Source organism: Lithobates pipiens, unplaced genomic scaffold, assembly GCF_037356315.1.
Source record: "Lithobates pipiens isolate NorthernLeopardFrog02 unplaced genomic scaffold, aLitPip1_a1.2 Scaffold_18, whole genome shotgun sequence".
Classification (NCBI taxonomy): domain Eukaryota; kingdom Metazoa; phylum Chordata; class Amphibia; order Anura; family Ranidae; genus Lithobates; species Lithobates pipiens.
In genome coordinates, this window is record NW_027507758.1 from 268,990,727 (window position 1) to 269,012,604 (window position 21,878).

Below are 21,878 nucleotides of genomic sequence, written 5' to 3' on the forward strand. Positions count from 1 at the left end.
CAATCCTTCCTCCAGATTACACTGCTATATAGAGACATGGAATTTGTATGGGAGAGGCCGCACTGATCTCCTCTCCAAGGGATGAGGCCTTTTATCATAATCCGCCTCTCTAATAGGAGCAGGGAGAGTCAAAGTGCGTGCTTCTAGCATGGTTTATTGTTATACAGTGTTAAAGGTTCTTTTGATTGTCTCATGTAAATACAGTGCCTTGAAAAAGTATTCATACCCCTTGACATGTCCCACATTTTGTCATGTTACAACCAAAAACGGAAAGGTATTTTATTGGGATTTTATGTGATAGACCAACACAAAGTGGCACATAACATTGGGAAGGGTTATCACCCCTGTAACATTTTTTTTGCTTTCTGTGCACCTCTTCAGAAGATTTCACCTCACTTTCTGTCCCAATGACAAATGTTTTTTGAAAATTTGGTGTATTTAGTAAAACAAGGATTGGGATAAAGCATCAGTGGAGAGGAGACACGTTTTTCCCATATCAACTCTTACAGGAGAGAATTTCCCTTCCTAGGGGTAGATTCCACCTCACTTCCTGTTTTCTCCTTCCGTTTGCAAGTAGGAGACGTTTGTAAGTTGGATGTTTGAAAGTAGGGGCCTGCCCTATATGCTCTGCATACATTTGGGCCTAAGGTGTTGATGTTGCCACAACACTGTAAGCCCTCAAAGTTACTCTTGGTGGGTGCTGGAATGCTGTGAACTATTATATCAAGAATTGTAATTACATGCCATTGTTGAACAGTGGTAGAAAAACTGGGCCTTTGGTGGTGGTGGTGCCACAACACTAAGTCCTCACAGTTACTCTTGGTGGGTGCTAGAATGGGCCCTACTGTGAAATATTATATCAAGAATTGTAATTACATGCACCAAAAATTGGGCCTTAGGCACTGGTGCCACAACACTGCAACACCTCACAGAAACTATAGTTGGAGAGCAGGAATGAGCCCTGCTGCAAAGTATTGGATCAAAAATTGTAATTACATGCCCCTGTTAAACAGGGGCTGAAAAATTGGGCCTTAGGCACGGGTGCTGGTGCCACAACCACTCACAAATATTGTATTTGAGCATAGCAACGAATCCTCCTGCAAAATATTGCATCAAAAATTGTAATTACACGCCCCTGTTAAACAGGGGCTGAAAAATTGGGGCCTGAGGCACTGGTGCTGGTGCCACAACACTGCAACCCCTCACAGATACTCTAGTTGGAGCACAGGAATGAGCCCTGCTGCAAAGTATTGCATCAAAAATTGTAATTACATGCCCCTGTTAAACAGGGGCTGAACAATTGGGCCTTAGGCACTGGTGCCACAACACTGCAACCACTCACCAATATTGTAGTTGAGCGTAGCAACGAATCTTCCTGCAAAATATTGCATCAAAAATTGTAATTACATGCCCCTGTTAAACAGGGGCTGAAAAATTGGGGCTAGAACCAAAAATGTTCTTACAAGCTATCAGCATGATCATTGATGAGGAAGAGGATAGTCACTCAGCATAACAGGCTAGTCACTCAGCATCAGCATAGGCAGTATTGAAGGGATGTGACATTTAAAAAAAAAATATTAGGTTACATCAGCATCAGGTGCTTGGTAGCTGGTGGTGATCCAAGACTGATTCATTTTTATGAAGTTCAGTCAATCAACCGAGTCGGTGGACAGGCACCCCCTGTGATCGGTTACAAAACCTCCAGCAGCACTGAATGTGCATTCCAAAAGAACGCTGGATACAGGACAGGTCAGTAGATCAATTGCATACTGTGCAAGCTGTGGCCAGTGATCCATCCTCAAGACCCAGTAACCCAGAGTATTTTTAGTGGGAAAGGTGTCCAAGTACGATCTTGCTCCTATGTATTCCTGCACCATGTAAATCAGACACTGGCGATGGTTGCTGGAACTGATCATACCTTGGGGCTGCGGACTAAAAAATTGTCTGACCGAATCAGTCAGATGGCCACTTTCTCCACTGCTCCTTCTGTGACTGACCGAAGCCTCAGCAACACGTTGTCCAGGACCAGGAATTTGTAAGCTCCCAGTCTCTGGGAACGCATTGCACAGACCTTTCTTTCTGCAAGGCCTCCCAAAATGTTTCATCCTCTGCTCCATCTGCGCTGGCAAGATAAGGTCTGCAACCTTACCCTTGTAACGTGGATCAAGGAGGGTTGCCAGCCAGTAATGATCCCTCTCCTTGATCCAATGAATACGAGGATCCTTCTGCAGGCTTTGCAGGATCAGGGAGGCCATGCAGCGTAGGTTAGCTGTGGCATTCGGTCCGGAGTCCTCTGGGTCACTAAGGACGACATGATTTGCAGCCACGTACAAGTCCACGGGTTTCTTGGGAGTGTAAATGATCCCTAAAAGACTGCTGCTGATGCCGAGTGCCAGGCTCCACCTCCATGCTGACACAATCCTCCTCCTCCGCGTCTTCTTTCTGTGTGATCGGTGGACCAGCAGGAACATTGTCTGGATAAAGGGGGCCTTGAGAGGTAAGGAAGTCCTCCTCTTCCTGCCTCTGTTCTGCCTCAAGTGCCCTGTCCATTATTCCATGCAGCGTGTGCTCCAACAGGCAGACAAGAGGCACAGTGTCACTGATGCATGCACTGTCACTGCTCACCATCCTCGTGGCCTCTTCAAATGGTGACAGGACAGTGCATGCATTTCTGATCATGGCCCACTGGCGTGTGGAAAAAAAACAAAGCTCCCCTGACCCTGTCCTGGTGCCATAGTCGCACAGGTACTCATTGATGGCCCTCTGCTGCGTGTGCATGCGTTGCACTTGGTGGGCATGTCACAGGTTAGGCAGTTCTTGGGCAGGTTAAATTCCTTTTGGAGGTCAGCCAGCCGAGCACTGGCATTATATGACCGGTGGAAATGCACACAGACTTTCCTGGCCTGCCTCAGGACATTCTGTAAGCCCAGGTACCTGCCCAAGAACCGCTGCACTGCCAAGTTAAGGACACGAGCCACACAGGGCACATGGGTCAGTTGTCCCTGTTGGAGGGCGGAGAGGAGGTTGGTGCCATTGTTGCAAACCACCATTCCTGGCTTAAGTTGGCATGGCGTCAACCACCTCTCAGCCTGCCCCTGCAGAGATGACAGTGTGGCTCCTGTCCCCCAAGCACAACAGCGCAAGCACCACATGGAATCTTTTTGCCTGCGTACTTGCATAGCCTTTTGAACGCCTACGGAGCACCGCTGGTTCAGAGGACAAAGCACAGGAATAGGCCATGGAGGAAGAAGAAGAGGAGGGGGTTAAGGAGAGAGGTGTGTCAGAATCACCAGTAGTAGCATTTTGGAGGCGTGGTGGCAGAACCACCTCCAACACTACTGTACCTTGTCCTGCATCCTTCCCAGCTGCCAGAAGTCACCCAATGCGCCATGAAAGATAGGTAACATCCCTGTTCATGCCTGCTAGACCATGAGTCAGCGGAAATATGCACCTTACCGCTGACTGCCCTGTCCATCGAGGCCAAGACATTACCTTCCACATGCCGGTAGAGAGCCGGAATCGCCTTCCGTGAGAAAAAGTGGCGTTTGGGAACCTGCCACTGAGGAGCCGCACATTCCACAAGCTCATGGAAGGGGGCAGAGTCTACCAACTGAAAAGGCAGCAGTTGAAGTGCTAGCAATTTAGCCAAGTGAGCATTCAACCGCTGGGCATGTGGATGGCTGGGAGTGAACTTCTTTTGACGGTGCAGCAGCTGGGGCAGGGAAATTTGCCTGGTACTATCGGATGTCGGTGTACCGATAGCAGATTGCCCGCAAGTACTTGGCTGTGACACACCTACTTCTACACCTTCATTCCTCTCAGTGAAAGTTTCAGAGGACTGAAGGTATAGTGGGGTTGGAGATACCAGCTGATGAGGAGCAAGGTGAGGTCCGCTTTGTTCTTTGGTGTGGGTCTTTTAGATACGCTTGCCAACAAACTGCATGGCAGGTCGACATATGCCTGGTCAAGCATGTGGTGCCCAAGCGGCTGATGTTTTGGCCATGCGAGATACGCTTCAGACATATGTTGCAAATACCTGTAGAAGTGGTGTGATCTGATGCACTCATCTCAAAAAAGCCCACACCAAAGAGCTTTTGGAATAACGCGCAGAGTCAGTGCCCTGCACATGCGGAGCTCTGCGGCGTTATGCCCTTAAGCTGGCCCCTGGAGGGCATCCTGCCTCATTGGAGATGTACCTCCTCCTCCTCCTCTCAGGCACCCACGTGGAGTAAGTGACCTCATCATCCCCTCCCTCCACATCACTGGAGCAAACCTAGCAGTATGTTGCAGCTGAGGGAACTGCCAGATTGCTGTCCTTCTTGGGCATCCCCTCTCTCTGGGATCACATTACTGCCTTCCTCTAGCTGGGTATCATCATCAGAGCCTTCAAAATGCTGGACATCCTCATGGAGCATGTACCCAACACTTTGCTCAAACAGTTCAGGGGACTCCTCAGGAGGACATGGTGGGGCTAGGGAAGGAGTGACTGATGCCATTGAGCCAAGGGTAGAGGCCGCATTGGCAGCTACTTTGCCAGTACCCTGAGCTTGGGTGAGAAAGGATGAGGAGGATGAGGATGGCTTGATCATCCACTCTACCAAGTCTTTAGCATGTTGCGGCTCAACATGTTGAGCTGCTGAAAATAAGGACAAGCGTGTCCCATGGCCACGTGCTGATGTGGATGCACCGTGTCCACGACCAGCACTGTTGCCTCTAGACACAGAGCCTGCTTGCCCTCTTAATAGCTTGTGACTGTCTGCCTCTCCTTGTTGGCCTTCCAGACATACTAATGGCCTGCAGGGAGATGTAGCTGCACAAAGCTGGGACATATATACTGATATACTGCAGCTAGCAGAATCAACTGCCTGCCTGTAGTATTATTATGAGCAGGGCTGGTGCAAGGATTTTTGACACCCTAGGCGAAACCTCATTTTGGCGCCCCCCCCCCCATTAGCTCTGCCCCTGACCCCACCCCTTTTCAATGACCATGTATATGGTGGAGATGGTGGGGGGAGATTTTTGCAGCACCTCTCCACCTTTTCTTCAGCCCGTGAAGCACAGGCCCACACCAGGCTAACTGTGTAACTGCCTGTCTGTACGAGCAGACAGATACACTGACAATGACTAAAATAATAATAAATGCAATTTTTTTTTACGATCTGCATTTATTATTTTTTCACAAAGGTGAACTTGAACCTGCACACCTCAAATCACCCCAATTCCTGTATTTTCAGCACCTCAGATCACCCCAATTGCTTCATCAATCCCCTGAACACCTGTTCCTCGCTGCACCCCCCCCCACAACTCTGTTTATCTCTGTACCCTCCCTGCACCTGTGTACTCTCCTCTGTAACCCCCCCACACATACATACACCTGTTTTCCTCTGTACCCCCCCACCTCTGTAACCCCTTCCCCCGCATATCTTTTCTCCTCTCCCCCCCCCCCCCAAGCACATCAGTTCCTCTACGCACCCACCCCCACACCTCTGTCCTGTCCCTCTAATCCCCCCCCCCCCCACACACACACACAACTCTGTCCCCCTCTGTACATAATGCAATATGAACCTGACAGCAGTAAAAGTTTTTTTTAAAATTCAGGTTACTGGGTGCTGTTTTTTCACTGCCTGTGCAAACGCCATGGTAACCTCACTCCAAGCAGAGCGGCGCTGCTTCCTGTCCTCACAAACTATCCCGACAGTCCAGGAGAAGGAGGGTGGGGAAATTTGCGCCAATCCCGAACTTACATGCAACCGGGGGGCTTCCATCTCATCCGGCCGGTTCCATGTATCCTGCAGGCAAGCACTTCAGGGCCGGCCGGTGCTCTGCTCTTTGTCCAAGCTCTCTCCCCTCCTCTTCTCACTGCCACCGCTAGGGAACAATAGAGACCCGCGTGTGGTGGTACAGAGACAGGTCACACTCACTGGCAGTGGCACTGTGATCATCAGGGGCGCGCAGCGGTGCAGGGGATGTTTTCTTTCCTTCCTTTATAATGGATACAGTACCCCGCCGCCGCTGCACTGGCGCCTCTGATACTGTATGGAGGAACTTGGGAGCAGAGCGGCTGCTTGTCAAGTTAACTGCTGAGGGAAAGAGGGAGTAGGATCACCAGCGGCCGGGCGCCCTAGGCGGCTGCCTTGTTTGCCTAGTGGTAGCGCCGGCCCTGATTATGAGAGCACCAGCAATTGGGGTAGCTGTATGTGCACACTGTGCAGAGTACACAGTGCACCAACAGTAATGACTGCAGCTGCCTGTGGTATAGGATCAGCAGAACACCAGCAATTGGGGTAGCTTTAGGCGCACACTGTGCAGATGACACAATACACCGACTGTAATTAGTGCAGCTGCCTGCCTGTGGTATAGGATCAGAAGAACACCAGCAATTGGGGTAGCTTTATGTGTACACTGTGCAAATGATACAGTACACCGACTAATGACTGCAGCTGCCTGCGGTATAGGATCAGCAGAACACCAGCAATTGGGGTAGCTTTAGGTGCACACTGTGCAGATGGCACAATACACCGACTGTAATTGCTACAGCTGCCTGCAGATAGGATCAGCAGAACACCATCAATTGGGGTAGCTTTAGGCAAACACTGTGCAGATGGCACAATACACTGACTAATTGCTACAGCTGCCTGCGGATAGGATCAGCAGAACACCATCAATTGGGGTAGCTTTAGGCGCACACTGTGCAGATGGCACAATACACTAACTGTAATTGCTACAGCTGCCTGCGGATAGGATCAGCAGAACACCAGCAATTGAGGTGGCTTTAGGCGTACACTGTTCAGATGGCACAACACAATCATAGGGATTAAAAATAGTTGATACCGATTGAGAGAGTGAGGTTCCGCTTTAAAATTAAAGTGTATGGCTCTGGTTTTAAAATGGAAGGAAGAGCTATATCTTGGAATGTATAGCCATCTTTAGTATACAAAAAAACTGATGCTATTAAACGCTGGGTGCTTTTAGCTTTAAATATTTTATAGTTGTCTTTATTTTCAAATAGGGATGAGCCGAACACCCCCCTGTTCGGTTCGCACCAGAACCTGCGAACAGACCTAAACTTCGTGTGAACTTTAGAACCCTATTAAAGTCTATGGGACTCGAACGTTCACAATCTAAAGTGCTCATTTTAAAGGGTAATATGCAAGTTACTGTGCTAAAAAGTGTTTGGGGACCCGGGTCCTGCCCCAGGGGACATGGATCAATGCAAAAAACAGTTTTAAAAACGGCCGTTTTTTCAGGAGCAGTGATTTTAATAATGATTAAAGTGAAACAATAAAAGTGTAATATTCCTTTAAATTTCGTAGCTGGGGGGTATCTATAGTATGCCTGTGAAGGGGCGCATGTTTCTGGTGCTTAGAACTGTCGCTGCACAAAGTCTCATTTGTGCAGGAAAAAAAGTCTTTTAAAATCCCTTGCGGCTAAATTGTCGGGTCTCCGTAATACAGAGAACACTCAATGAGTGTTCTCTGTATTAGCCGACAATTCATTCATTCATTGATTAAAAAAAAAAAAAAAAAAAAAAAAAAGCGTGGGGGTTCCCCTAAATTCAATTACCAGGCCCTTCAGGTCTGACATGATATTAAGGGGAACCCCGTGTCAAATTTAAAAAAAAAAATTGACGTGGGGTCCCCCCAAATATCCATACCAGACCCTTCAGGTCTGATATGGATATTAAGGGGAACCCCGCATCAAATTAAAAAAAAAAATTGACGTGGGGGTCCCCCTAAAAATCCATATCAGACCCTTTATCCGAGCACGCAACCTGGCAGGCCGCAGGAAAAGAGGGGGGGACGAGAGAGCGGCCCCCCTCCCTCCTGAACCGTACCAGGCCACATACCCTCAACATTGGGAGGATGCTTTGGGGGTCTGTGACCCCTCAAAGCACCTTGTCCCCATGTTGATAAGGACAAGGGCCTCATCCTCACAACCCTGGCCGTTGGTTGTGAGGGTCTGCGGGCGGGGGGCTTATCAGAATCTGGAAGCCCCCTTTAACAAGGGGACCCCCAGATCCCGGCCCCCCCCGTTTGAAATGGTAAGGGGGTACAAAAGTACCCCTACCATTTCACAAAGAAAGTGTCAAAATGGTTAAATAAGACAAACACACTTTTGAAAAATTCCTTTATTAAAAATGAAAAAAAAAAAAAAAAAGATTCCAGCGGTGCTAATCCACTCTTGCTATCCAGCGACGGATCTCCGGGGTCCAGCGATGGATGATCATATCCAGCGACGGGGGAATCTCTCAGTCCAGCGCTGTCCATACATCCTTCTTCTGTCTCCTCTCCGGAGACACTGCAGAGAGCACAGCGCTGACGTTTCTTATATTGGGAGGGCGGGGCCACCCGTCACCTGACCCCGCCCCTCTGACGATGCAGAGGGAAGCCAGGGGTTCCCCAGTGACGTGTGGGTGACCCCGCCCCCTCTGATGTAACGCAGGTTTCCGTTACATCAGAGGGGGCGGGGTCACCCACACGTCACTGGGGAACCCCTGGCTTCCCTCTCCAGCGTCAGAGGGGCGGGGTCAGGTGACGGGTGGCCCCGCCCTCCCAATATAAGAAACGTCAGCGCTGTGCTCTCTGCAGTGTCTCCGGAGAGGAGACAGAAGAAGGATGTATGGACAGCGCTGGACAGAGATTTCCCCGTCGCTGGATATGATCATCCATCGCTGGACCCCGGAGATCCGTTGCTGGATAGCAAGAGTGGATTAGCACCGCTGGAATCTTTTTTTTTTTTTTTTTTTCATTTTTAATAAAGGAATTTTTCAAAAGTGTGTTTGTCTTATTTAACCATTTTGACACTTTCTTTGTGAAATGGTAGGGGTACTTTTGTACCCCCTTACCATTTCAAACAGGGGGGGGGGGCGGGATCTGGGGGTCCCCTTGTTAAAGGGGGCTTCCAGATTCTGATAAGCCCCCCGCCCGCAGACCCTCACAACCAACGGCCAGGGTTGTGAGGATGAGGCCCTTGTCCTTATCAACATGGGGACAAGGTGCTTTGAGGGGTCACAGACCCCCAAAGCATCCTCCCAATGTTGAGGGTATGTGGCCTGGTACGGTTCAGGAGGGAGGGGGGCCGCTCTCTCGTCCCCCCTCTTTTCCTGCGGCCTGCCAGGTTGCGTGCTCGGATAAAGGGTCTGATATGGATTTTTAGGGGGACCCCCACGTCAATTTTTTTTTTTAAATTTGATGCGGGGTTCCCCTTAATATCCATATCAGACCTGAAGGGTCTGGTATGGATATTTGGGGGGACCCCCACGTCAAATTTTTTTTTTTAATTTGACACGGGGTTCCCCTTAATATCCATGTCAGACCTGAAGGGCCTGGTAATTGAATTTAGGGGAACCCCCACGCTTTTTTTTTTTTTTTTAAATCAATGAATGAATGAATTGTCGGCTAATACAGAGAACACTCATTGAGTGTTCTCTGTATTACGGAGACCCGACAATTTAGCCGCAAGTGATTTTAAAGGACTTTTTTTCCTGCACAAATGACACTTTGTGCAGCGACAGTTCTAAGCACCAGAAACATGCGCCCCTTCACAGGCATACTATAGATACCCCCCCAGCTACGAAATTTAAAGGAATATTACACTTTTATTGTTTCACTTTAATCATTATTAAAATCACTGCTCCTGAAAAAACATCCGTTTTTAAAACTTTTTTTTGCATTGATCCATGTCCCCTGGGGCAGGACCCGGGTCCCCAAACACTTTTTAGGACAGTAATCTGCATATTACCCTTTAAAATGAGCACTTTAGATTTCTCCCATAGACTTGTATAGGGTGTTCCGGCTTTTCGAATTTGCTACGAACAGCCCAAATTGTTCACTGTTCGCTGAACAGGCGAACAGGCAATGTTCGAGTAGAACATGAGTTCGACTCGAACTCGAAGCTCATCCCTATTTTCAAAGCTCCATCCTCAGCCGAAAAGTCTGTGCCTGCCTAGAAGCCACGGCTAAAGATTGCCTTTCTCTGTATGATCGCAGTGGTCTCTGTACAGAGGTCTGACACGGCCTGCTTTATCATAACTACATCATTGCAATGAGCAAGGAAACTGAACTTTGCTTTTTCTTCCTATGTGAGAAGGCATTCAATCTTCCAAGGGTCATAAACTTATTACACAGTATATAATTGTAGTGGACTTAAATATATATTGAGATTCTGTTTAATGTTGCACTTTTGATTGCAATTATAGTCATTATTCTTAAAGTGAACTACACATTTATGTATACATGTTTGTAGCATCTGTTTGCAGATACTAGTGGAAGAAGCTATCTTGACCGTGATATTGGTTACACATTTTTTTTTGGTTTGTATAACCTTTTATTTTTTTTGGCTTATTCATAATTTTGCATGCATAAAATTATACTTTGTGGATCTGATATTTCTCGGTATGAATACAATCTAGGGTAATTCAAAGTTGATCTACACAGTTTTTTTGTTTTTTTTCTGGTAGAGACGTTTTTTTTTTTCTGCCCCTTGTCCCACTAGGGAGGATTTCCTTTCACTTTCTGTCTCAGAGACAGGAATGGAAATCCTCTTAGACAAGAAAAGTGTCCTCGTTGGAAGAATTTTCCTCTTTTCCTAATCCTGCAACAACCCACATGCTAACCAGGACAAATACAGTAAGAGAGGGTTATTTACTCCAAGGACACAGACAGAAATAAAAACCTCATACTGTAAGGGTTCAAACCCCCTCACCACGCCATCCAAAACTAAAAATAGGATTTTTATAACAGCTTACCTGTAGTACATCACGGGACACAGAGCTACAGTAATAACTGTATGGGTTATATGGCACCTTCAGGTGATGGACACTGGCACACCCTAAACAGGAAGTTCAATTCCCCATATAACGACTCCCCTTACCAGGAGTATCTCAGTTTTGTAGCAAAGTAATAGACGTGTAACCAGAAAGAGGGGAGGGACCTCTCTGTCCCCTGATATACTCCAAGAAAAGGATTTTACAGAAAATCTTATTTCAGTGGGGATGGTGTTGCAGAGGGAGGGTTCTTAGGGCCTGAGGGTGATCCCTTTGTGCCCTTGGTTTTTGTGGCATTTGTATCCCCCCTCTGGTCATAGTGCCAAGCACAATGCAGAGGTACTGCCAAAAAAAAAATATACCCACTGCTGAGCAATAGTCTAGCAACTGCTGCTGCTATTAAGCTCAGCCTGAGGCTTAAGTAAACGTGCCTGGGAACACCTGTGTCACCTACACTCACATGCCACCCTTCCGCTCTGTGTCCCTCCTTCAGCTGTATGCACCTGAAAAAAGGTACACCGCCTGCGTTGTGGACGCTGAAGCACGCCAACGCCGATAAGCCTTCCTCCGACAACCCACCGTACTCCCCTCATCCCCCCTCACCGGTTTCCCGCGCGAGCAGGCTCCGATCCGACTGGATCGCATGGAGGAGGGCTGGGGTGGAGGAGAGGATAGCTGCCGAAGGGAACCGTAGGAATGGTGGCGGCAGCCACGCGGCACACAGTTGACTGACGCCATGCTCCCTCTGTCTTCTGGAGTGAAGTTATCCAGGTGGGGGGACATTCCATGGAGAAAAAAAAAAAACCCTTCCCACGTCTTACCTGGAGCTTGGGCCGGAGGAAGCGTGGAGCTTGTTACAGAGGCATGGAATCAGGTACGAGCTCTTCACAGCCTCCTGTGGTGACTATAGGCATGACATTTACTTTAAAAGGAGAAAACCCACAAGAATTATAAACATTTCTTAGGAATCTCCCTTACCTTATACAGCTGCAGGGTTCTGTGGTAACAGACCCAATCTTCACCAGGCACGGGGCACTTCTTTAAAAAACCTTCAGGGACTGGGCCCCCCTTTTTTTCGAGGGGTCCACAGCCCTGCGTCTGTAAAGTACCTTACCAGAAATATGGCTGAAAAAAACAAATACTTGATCCTGGGGTCCAGCTCTTTAAAAAGAGAAGCATTACCGGCAAAACCTAATTTCTTCGACACAAGACCGTGTACCATGCAATTTGGCCTGGAAAAGACACTTTGAATGGATCCGTTTGCATGGCTTTCCGCAGAAAGGAATATTCCAGCAGGGCTCAGCACAGCACATCTTTACTCGTGACCAATATCTAAGACACTGGTGAAAAAACGGAGGTACTCCCGGTAAGGGGAGGGGTTATATGGGGAATTGATCTTCCTGTTTAGGGTGTGCCAGCGTCCATCACCTGAAGGTGCCATATAACCCATACAGTCATTACTGTAGCTCCGTGTCCCATGATGTACTAGAGGTAAGCTGTTATAAAAATCCTATTTTTAGTATTGGATGGTGTGGTGAGGAGTTTGAACCCTTACATTATGTGGTTTTTATTTCAGTCTGTGTCCTTGGAGTAAATAACCCTCTCTTATTTGTGTTCCGTGAAGTACGATAAAGAAAGCATAGTTTTGGTTTTAACCTAATCCCTTTTCAGTAACTATACCTTCGACAGTGATATTTTTTTTCACTATGGTTCATACCTAACAAAAATAACCATCAATTTTTAACAAGCAGGTTTAGCTACACACACTTTCTGCATAAAATTATACCACACAGTTATCAAAAATCTCTTGTGTAGTTTTGCTCTTTTTTTTTTATTATTCCTTGTATCATTCAAGTTTTTTTTCAGAACTTAGTTACTTTGAAGCAGTCTTTGTGTAAAGTTTCTGTAAAAGGGGCAAAATTATAATGAATTATATATATATATCATTTTAAAAACACAAAAATGACAAACTGATTCCAGATATTTACTTTATTACAAGAATTCTCTCAGCAAATCAGATTATTGTGGTCACATTACTCTGTTTAAACAGATTTACTTTACACCACAAACCATTCTTACTTAAACGGACATAATTATAGTTTGCTAGACTTTGCCCTTTAAGAAATAATGCAAAATAAAATGCTTTTAGAAAAAAAACAAATAAAAAAAAACGCAAAAAAACAAAAACAAAAATAAAATAAAAAAAAACACAAGAAAAAAAAACATTACAAAAATAAAATCAAGCAGCATTTTAGAAACGGCCTGCGTTCCTCAGTACAATACTCTTGCCTGGAACAACTTAACTGCTCAATGCCACATCTCTTTCACAAAGACACTTTGTTGCCAACATTCTCTTGGCTAATAACAAATTTGCAAAAAAATAATAAAAAAATTTATTCTGCCTTGCTCTAATCCAAAATTGCCAGTTAACCTGGCTGAGCCACAGAATGGCCATTTAAAAAAAAAAACACTGAAGAAAAAAAAAGTTGAAATGACACCAACTAAACTTATACGCTATGGGCAACACTTTCCCTTATTTTCAACAGTCTTTATAAACTTAGAACTGGTGTTCACTTGTAGGGAGCCTTGATGTGCTCTGTGGATCCTGTCTTTAGACTTCAGGCCTTGCCACGTTATTTGTCATAAAGCTAATATCGTAAGAATTTTCGTTCATGGTGTACATATTTGTGCGCATGTATTTTAAGTGAATTAAAAAAGTGCTATGAAGGCATGTTAAAAATCAAGGCCAACAATATCATTCAATAAATAAAATGGAAAGTAAAATGGTAGAATTGATCCCTTAAAATGTGAAATATTTTCTTTCATATTATGTACATAATATTAAGTGTTTTTTTCGCAGTCACTTTTCATCAAGTTCCGTGAATAAGTCATTTGGTCAAGTGTGTTCTACCACAACATGAAGGCTTAGACCTAAAATATGAACATTTATAGCAAAGCTGTTTAACCACGTGTTCAGTTCCTGCAGCCCCGGCACACAAAACGGCTTGGAGTAGTCAGAGATTTGTTCAGGACACTATTGCATTCTGGGAAAACATGGATTCTTCAGTGCAAACATGAATGTCATTGTTTTAAGTTCAGTAATAAAAAAATCAAATGCAAGTCTTTGATGAAAATTCATGGACCATTTTCTTGCTTTTTCTGGATCTTCTCTTTTTGACCTTATGTAACAACATCTCCTGTAGAACAGCATCATTCATTTATTTAAAGGTCCACACTTCTATGTCCTGTACAACAAAGTCTTCTTTCTTGGATAAGATGTCATTGTTAAATGTGCCGCAAGAGTTACTCCGCCCATGATATAAATCCGAATCAAGCCATAATCCAAATCCACTGCTGTAAAGAATTACAATATAATAAACAGTTACGCTGCAAAGAAAAACCTAAAAAACTTAAATGAAAAGGCATATGTTAAGTTTCAAAAAGTGAAAGTAATTGTAAGGGTTTTAAAAAACAAAACAAAAACATACTTACCTCCACTGTGCAGCTCGTTTTGCACAGAGTGGCCCCGGAACTGCACTTCTGGGGTCCCCCAGCGGCTCTCTCAGCTCCTCCCCGCATCAGATAACCCCCTAGGACAGTGATGGCGAACCTTGGCACCCCAGATGTTTTGGAACTACATTTCCCATGATGCTCAGCTACACTGCAGAGTGCATGAGCATCATGGGAAATGTAGTTCCAAAACATATGGGGTGCCAAGGTTCGCCATCACTGCCCTAGGAGAAGCGCTTCCCCGAGGGGGTTACCTTGCGGACTCGCTCCCGAGTCCACCATTCGCCGTCCATAGCGCAGAATGTATGGCTCGCCCCCCCCCCCCCCCTCCCTGCATCATTGGATTTGATTGACAGCACCGGCAACCAATGGCTGCGCTGCTATCAATCTATCCAAATCAGGGCACGAGACACCGTCCGGAACTGGTGTGCTTGTTCCTATCACGCAAATTTCAGGGCTCAGGTAAGTATAGGGGGGCTTGGGGGCGCTGCTGCATTTAAAAATGTTTTTCACCTGAACGGCGAAGGTTTACAAACCCTTTAACTATGGTGGAAGTTGTTAAGATTTTTAGCTTTTCCAACTAAGGCTAGTTGCCAGGGTCCCAAGTATTGTATGGTGACTTAGTGCAACAGGGTAATCTAAGCTGTGCTTTCATAGGTTTACCCGTTGCCTACGGTTTACTTTACAGCTTTCATTGCCAGAGCAGTTTTTCCATTTTTTTTTTCACACGTTTAAAATTTTGTTTTAGGTCTGAAGATTACTTAAAATTGCCAAAACATTTGTTTTCTGAAGGCAGAGACCAGTAGTTCCAATTGTTTGACAATATTTGCGCAATGGTTTATCAAAGGCAAAATTTTTATTAAAAAAATATTAAGTACAAGATGTTAGGGGTGGATCCTGGATGGTAAATATGTATCATCATTTATGGGTTGTGGTCGCTTTAAGGGGGATCTGAAAGACTGAACCCGACTGCCAGAGAGGAGCATGAATTAGCCAGCAGGTCCATGAGGTGTAGTCTGGGACACAGTGCCTTTGATTTACTAAAATGGGAGTGTGCAAAATCTGGTGCAGCTCTGCATAGAAATCAATCAGCTTCCAGGTTTTTGTCAAAGCTTAATTGAACAAGCTGAAGTTAGACACCAATTAGCTACCATCAGGCCTGGCCCAAGACATTGTGCTGTCTGCGTCCAAGAATTAAATGCTGCTCCCCCCCCCCCCCAAAAAAAATAAAAAATAAAATCACGCCCACCAAAAGGCCCATGCCCCTCACATGCATCATTTTCTATCATGACCATTATATAATCATCAGTGCCCACCAATGCAGTCTCATCAGTGTGCAGCCTATCTGTACCCAGCAGTACTACCTCATCAGTGCCCACAAGTGCAGCCCATCAGTGCCCACAAGTGCAGCCCATCAGTGCCCACAAGTGCAGCCCATCAGTGCCCACAAGTGCAGCCCATCAGTGCCCACAAGTGCAGCCCATCAGTGCCCACAAGTGCAGCCCATCAGTGCCCACAAGTGCAGCCCATCAGTGCCCACAAGTGCAGCCCATCAGTGCCTATAAGTTTCCATCAGTGCAGCCCATCAGTGCCCAGCAATGCCACCTCAGTGCCCCCTAGTGCAGCCTATTAGTGCCACCTCATCAGTGCTCCCCAGTGCAGCCTACCAGTATCCATCAGTGCCACCTCAATGCTCCCCAGTGCAGCCTACCGGTGGCGCCTTATCAGTGCCCATCAGTACAGCCTATGATTACCCAATTTCCATTTGTGCCACCACATCAGTGTCCATCAGTGCAGCCTTTCAGTGTCCATCAGTGCCACCTCCAATCCCACCAGCCCCCCCTCCCCCAGTGCAGCCTATCAGTGCAGCTCATCGGCGCAGCCTATCATTGCCCATCAGTTTCCATTTGTGCCACCTCATCAGTGCCCAACAGTGCAGCCTATCAGTGCCCCCAGTGGCATCTCCTCAATGCTCACCAGTGCAGCCTATCAGTGTCCATTAGTGCCACCTCATCAGTGCCCTCCAGTGCAGCCTATCAGTGTCCACCAGTGCAGTCCATCATTGCCCATCAGTTTCCATCTGTGCCACCTCATCAGTGCAGCCTATCAGTGACATCTCAATGCCCACCAGTGCAGCCTATCAGTGTCGATCAATGCCACCTCAGTGGCCACCACTACCCACCAGCGCAGCCTATCAGTGACCATAGGTTTCTATCAGGGCCACCTCATCAGTGTCCATCAGTGCAGCCGACCTCCCTCAGTGCAGACACCACCCCACCCTCCCATAGCACCCCCTGCACATGTCCATCTATGTTACAATACAGTATATAGACCTCAGAACAGCATGGCACATGCAGAGTGATTTGTCCCTCCTTGAACTCCCTCCTCCTGTGTACATGTAAACAGAGGGAGAAGTGGCTTTAGTTTTCTCCGCTGAGGGACACAGCCGGAAAAACAGAGCAGAGTAGGGGTGCAGTGTTATCAGTGCCCCGCTGCCCACAGGTGTTACCCATCTGGTGGGTGTCCCACTGGTGCAGTCTGCACCCCTTGCCGCCCTCCCTAGCGACGCCACTGATCATGGGGCTGGCCTCAATGTGCAGGAGTCAGCGCAAGCAGCACGACACTGCACACTGCAGGGGGTGAGACTCGGCAGTCTGCCCGTATCGCCGCCCCTCTGAAACAGCTGCCTGGGTCTCATGGTCCCACCGTGAACCATGTTAGGGCTGGCTCTGGCTACCGTGCACAGCTGTACTAGATTTTGCACTCTCCAGATTTAGTAAATCAACCCAGTGTGAATGAGCTGTAGGCTGCTGAGCCTTGTTGTGGGACAAGTTCATATTGCAGTGAGCTGAAAGTTTGTTTTAGATCAAGAGTGCATGGACTGTTTTGTTTGCAAAATGCTAAAAATAAGTAGATTTTTTTTTACTGTTTTTTTTGAGCAATAAAAAGGTTTTAGCATCGCAGAATATAACACTAAAGTTCATTTTACGGCACACGAGCACAATATGATCTTTTTTTGATAAATTATAAATGATGAGGTTGCATAGAGTAAATAGATCCCCAACATGACTTAACTTCAATATCACATACTTTCCATAGATCATACTTTAGAAGCCCCTACAGGTCATCACTTTGGCGTTAAAGCAGAACTAAACCCAGCATGCCAGGAAAGCTAGCTCATTTGCTTGGGCCATCAACCAATCTGTCAAATCAAACCAAACTGTCAAACCATCAAAGGGCTGGTGTCATAACTGATCACATGTGCAGCACCATGGCAGTTGCAGATTAAACAGAGGCTATGACCGTTCCTTGGCGGAAAAGGATGGGGAGGGTTTAGTTCCTCTTGTGAATTCCGTGTAGCGCAAGCAAAATTTCAAACATAGGTGCCCCTACATATTTATGTACAAATATGGGGGGGGGGGGGGGGGGGCTAGGGCGTGATGCTCACATTTTTTGGGGGGTGTGAGTTTAAGTACTTGGGTGTAAATTTTTTGACTTCTCACTAAAGCGAAGGCAGGTGATATAATTTCTTTGTGACAAGTTCTCTGTAGTCAGACAATGTTTGTTTGTTTTGGAAAGAGTAGGGGGAAAAAAGAAACTTTTGTTTTTGGAAGATTTCTCTTTACTTCCAGTCTTAGGGATGCAACAGGAAGTGGCAATAATTCTATATTTTTAGATCTCATGAAAAACCTATATTTAAAGCTGGAGTCTGGACATATAAAATAATGTGTTTCAGTGTAGCTACATGTATAATAGGGCTGAAACGATCAACATTATTTATAAAAAAATCGATAAAGAAAATCGTTCATCACTCATCAGTAGTAGTACAGCACATTAATAATTTCTTTGACAAGTGGCCCAGTATTTCTGGGGGGGGGGTGAGTGCCACATTATTGGTGTTCCAGGGGGTAGGTGAAATAGTGCCCCATCATTGGTTTTCCTGGGAGGGGGAGAATAGTGAGAATAGTGCCCCATCATTGGTGTTCCCAGGAGGAATAGTGCCCCATCACTGGTGTTCCCGGGTGGAATAGTACCCCATCATTGGTACTCCCAGGTGGAATAGTATTCCATCATTAGTGTTCCCGGGAAGAATAGTCCCCATCATTGGTGTTCCCGGGAGGAATAGTGCCCCATCATTGGTGTTCCTGGGAGGAATAGTGCATATTAGTGCTCATTACTTTTTTTATGATTTTATCCAATTAATTTAAACCATAATCGGGCAAGCAAATGGATTATGAAAATAATCGTTAGTTGCAGCCCTAATGTATAACATACTGCATCTTAATCTGGAGTTGTTTCTTACTGTATATGTTGTTTATGCTGGTAATAAGAAAAAGCAGTGCTGGAAATAGCGGTAAGGCACTACTCGTTAGGCTGCCTGTGTGTGGCCAAATGCACCACTGCATCTAAAGGTTCTGTGCAAGCAATGCAACGTCGTCATTGCCTAAACTAGGGGGTTTACAGTTTTTGTTACAATTTCAATTGTGTGGTTAGCTGCTTTGCAAGAGGGTAATTATGTTCAGCCAGTCCTGTGAATCAAACATCTAACACAACCAGGCACATAACATTATTTCTCATTTCGGCTTTTCTTGTAATGTTCTCTGAGAGCTATTGAACCCCGTCATTTCCTGCTCACTTTCATTAGTTTGGAATGAGCAGTGCACATTAGTTGCAGTCATGTGCATTGCTCTATGCCAGTGATGGCAAACCTTGGCACCCAGATGTTTTGGAACTACATTTCCCATGATGCTCAACTACACTGCAGAGTGCATGAGCATCATGGGAAATGTAGTTCCAAAACATCTGGGTGACAAGGTTCGCCATCACTGCTCTATGTACACTACAAATCCCTTGGCACCCAGATGTTTTGGAACTACATTTTCCATGATGCTCAACTACACTGCAGAGTGCATGAGCATCATGGGAAATGTAGTTCCAAAACATCTGGGTGCCAAGGTTCGCCATCACTGCTCTATGTACACTACAAATCCCATAGTCCATAATCACTAGTTCATCACAGAGTGCGCCTATGGAGATTTGGAGGAAACTAAGTATAGTAAACAAACATACACACACACACACAAACATATTTGAATATAATTTTTGTATTTTTTTTTTATTTTTTTTTAATACCAGATGCTATCCTAATGGCTACTAAACAGGTTGTAGGCAGAATGGTGGCACCGGAAGCAAAATTTTACACAGCTGTCATCTGCCTGGCTTATAAATCCGGAAAAGCTGTGGGAATCACAAGACTGTAAAACAGAATTTGGAATCATTTTGCAATTAAATCTGTCCACTTAAATGTCATTTTAACTGTGCTGTTCACCTGAAGTTCCACTTAAATTGGAAACTCAGAATTTTAAGTGGCATTCCCGCTTATTCTTAATTATAGAACGTACTTGATAAAATAAAAATAGATCAGACACAATTTATGATTTTTAAGCCGAGAAATGTTTTGATGCAAAAACCAAAAGCTTTAAGAAAGTATGTGAATACTAACCCTCCACCTCCCAGTGCCAAAGAAGCTGTGTCTCCATTAATAAAATACGAATTTTCTCCACTCCACTTGAATGCCTGCAATGCAATAGATGAGAAATACATGTAACATCATTCAGTGCAGAAAAAGACATTCATTTTCAATAAAGAGTTAAGTAACTGAAGCAACAATCAGTATCTATTCGGCTAAAGTAGAACCAGTACAAGATGGCTCCAAACAATGGGTTGTAAGGTCAGGTCATACATGCCTCTAACAACTCACCGGGCCATGTTGCTAATTCTCTAAAAAAGAGAAGATGCATAAAGGAATGCTAAAGTATATTTTTTTTTAATAAATTGCACCTGCAAAATGGGAGACTTACTCAACATGTTGATGCTGCTTCTTCAGTCGATCCCCCCCCCCCCAGTGCTGGCTAGATATTGGGATTCAGGGAGTCTCTGTTCCCTGAAGAGCACTATAGAAACACCTTTGCATACAGCAAGGGCTAGTGCTGAATGGACATGCGTCTATTCAATACACACAGCCAGAGCAGGCCATTCTCCTTAATCTCCCCTTCCAACTGGTTAACTGCTGGTGCCTGGGCTGTTCCCTTTGACCCAAAAGGCTGCATTGAGGCCCCCAGAGCCCACAGCAGTGAATAGGGATGGTGTAAGAGTTTGTGCGCACAAGTTTATTGAGGGATGTTTACCACGCTGCTTAGCTTGCATGGATAAAAAAAAAAAAAAAAAAACATTTAGTGCTGCTTTACTGGATCAATTACATTTTTACATAAACCACTTACCTACTGCCATACAACAGTGAGGTGGTGGACATATATTTCGGCCATGCAAAAGGAACTAGAGAAATCTTCCCTGGTCACCTTGGTTCACACTGCGTACAGAGACAATCGGAGTGGCTCTGTACCATATTATTATTATCACCGTAATCCCCAATGTAAACAGTGCAGTGTTTACACTGGTAGGTCTGCCCCCTCACCTAACAGTGGAAGAGGGAACTAAAGAATGAATCATTCATTAGTACCAATTCAGGACAGCAGTTGTGGGTTTGTTTTAGCTATTACCCTCCTTTTCTTTCTCCTTACCCAAGCTCTATTCTGTCTCTGCAGTAAGCTGTATTTTAACCACTTCACCTCCCTTATCCTACACATGCACATTAACCCCCTCATCTCCATCCTCTCACTGTATGCGACCTTACATTAATGCCTTCACCTCATCCTCCTGTGTATGACCTGGACATTTAATGACTCTAGTGCACCATTATTAAGCTCCATGTAATAACCCCTCAATACCAGTATGTTTCTTCATTGCCAAGACATTTTGGCAAAAAGGAGAGATCAACTTGGTGTGTCTACTCTACTCTCTAAAAAGGGATTTAGATGTGTTATGACAAAGTAAGGAAAACATTTTCTTCAGAAATATTGATCCTTTTTCTTTTTGTGCAATAATAAAAAAAGGAAAAACACAGTTGTTATTACATACCACCAAAAGAAAGCCCAGTCTCCCTAAAAACTGGAAAATGTAATTCCTGCATACGAATAATAGTTGTAAGCATATCTCAATTCTGTAATGATAATAACATTCTATTTATTTCAAATAGATCTAAATCATAACAAATATTTTTCCAAAGCTATAGTCTGAAACTGATGAAAGCAAGAAATACAACTGTCATTCAGCTGTACCAAAATGCAAACAGAAATATTTACTCATTCTGCTTTAAAAAAAATAAAAAAAAAGTTTTCAAAAAGGCCACTAGGTGTCACCAAATAGGTATACATTTAGATTAAGCATCCATACAGGAAAAAGCAGCAGGATCACAAAAAAAAAAAAAAAAAAAAAAAAAAAAAGTCTTACTTGGTTTTCATAGGTTTTTGTGAACGCTCCTGCTTGTATCTCGCCGCCGCCATTACTACTGCCGTCTTCTGTGTCTATACAGTTATATACTTCAGCCTTCAGTATGTAGCTGTGGCTATAATCCCGTGCGTGCACATTATTCCCTGAAGCCGAGCCTCGTCCCCTCTCCACAACCCCTGTGAAGTAGCAAGTTACATGGGTCCAGGCTCAGCTTCTCAATGGGAGTATCGTGGAATGTCGGGGCTGATGTTGA

The 21,878-nt window shown here is 45.3% G+C and overlaps 1 protein-coding gene across 1 annotated transcript in view; it reads right to left on the reverse strand.

Moving 5' to 3' along the window:
* Positions 1-12,739: 12,739 nt before the first annotated feature.
* The window catches only part of LOC143987850 (nuclear receptor coactivator 7-like), a gene marked incomplete in the record, with an annotated part of 72,675 nt that continues 63,536 nt past the window's right edge, over positions 12,740-21,878 (reverse strand). Inside the window, 2 exon segments of the mRNA XM_077486943.1 lie at positions 12,740-14,119; positions 19,779-19,852. Coding sequence (XP_077343069.1) covers positions 13,984-14,119; positions 19,779-19,852 — 210 coding nt within the window.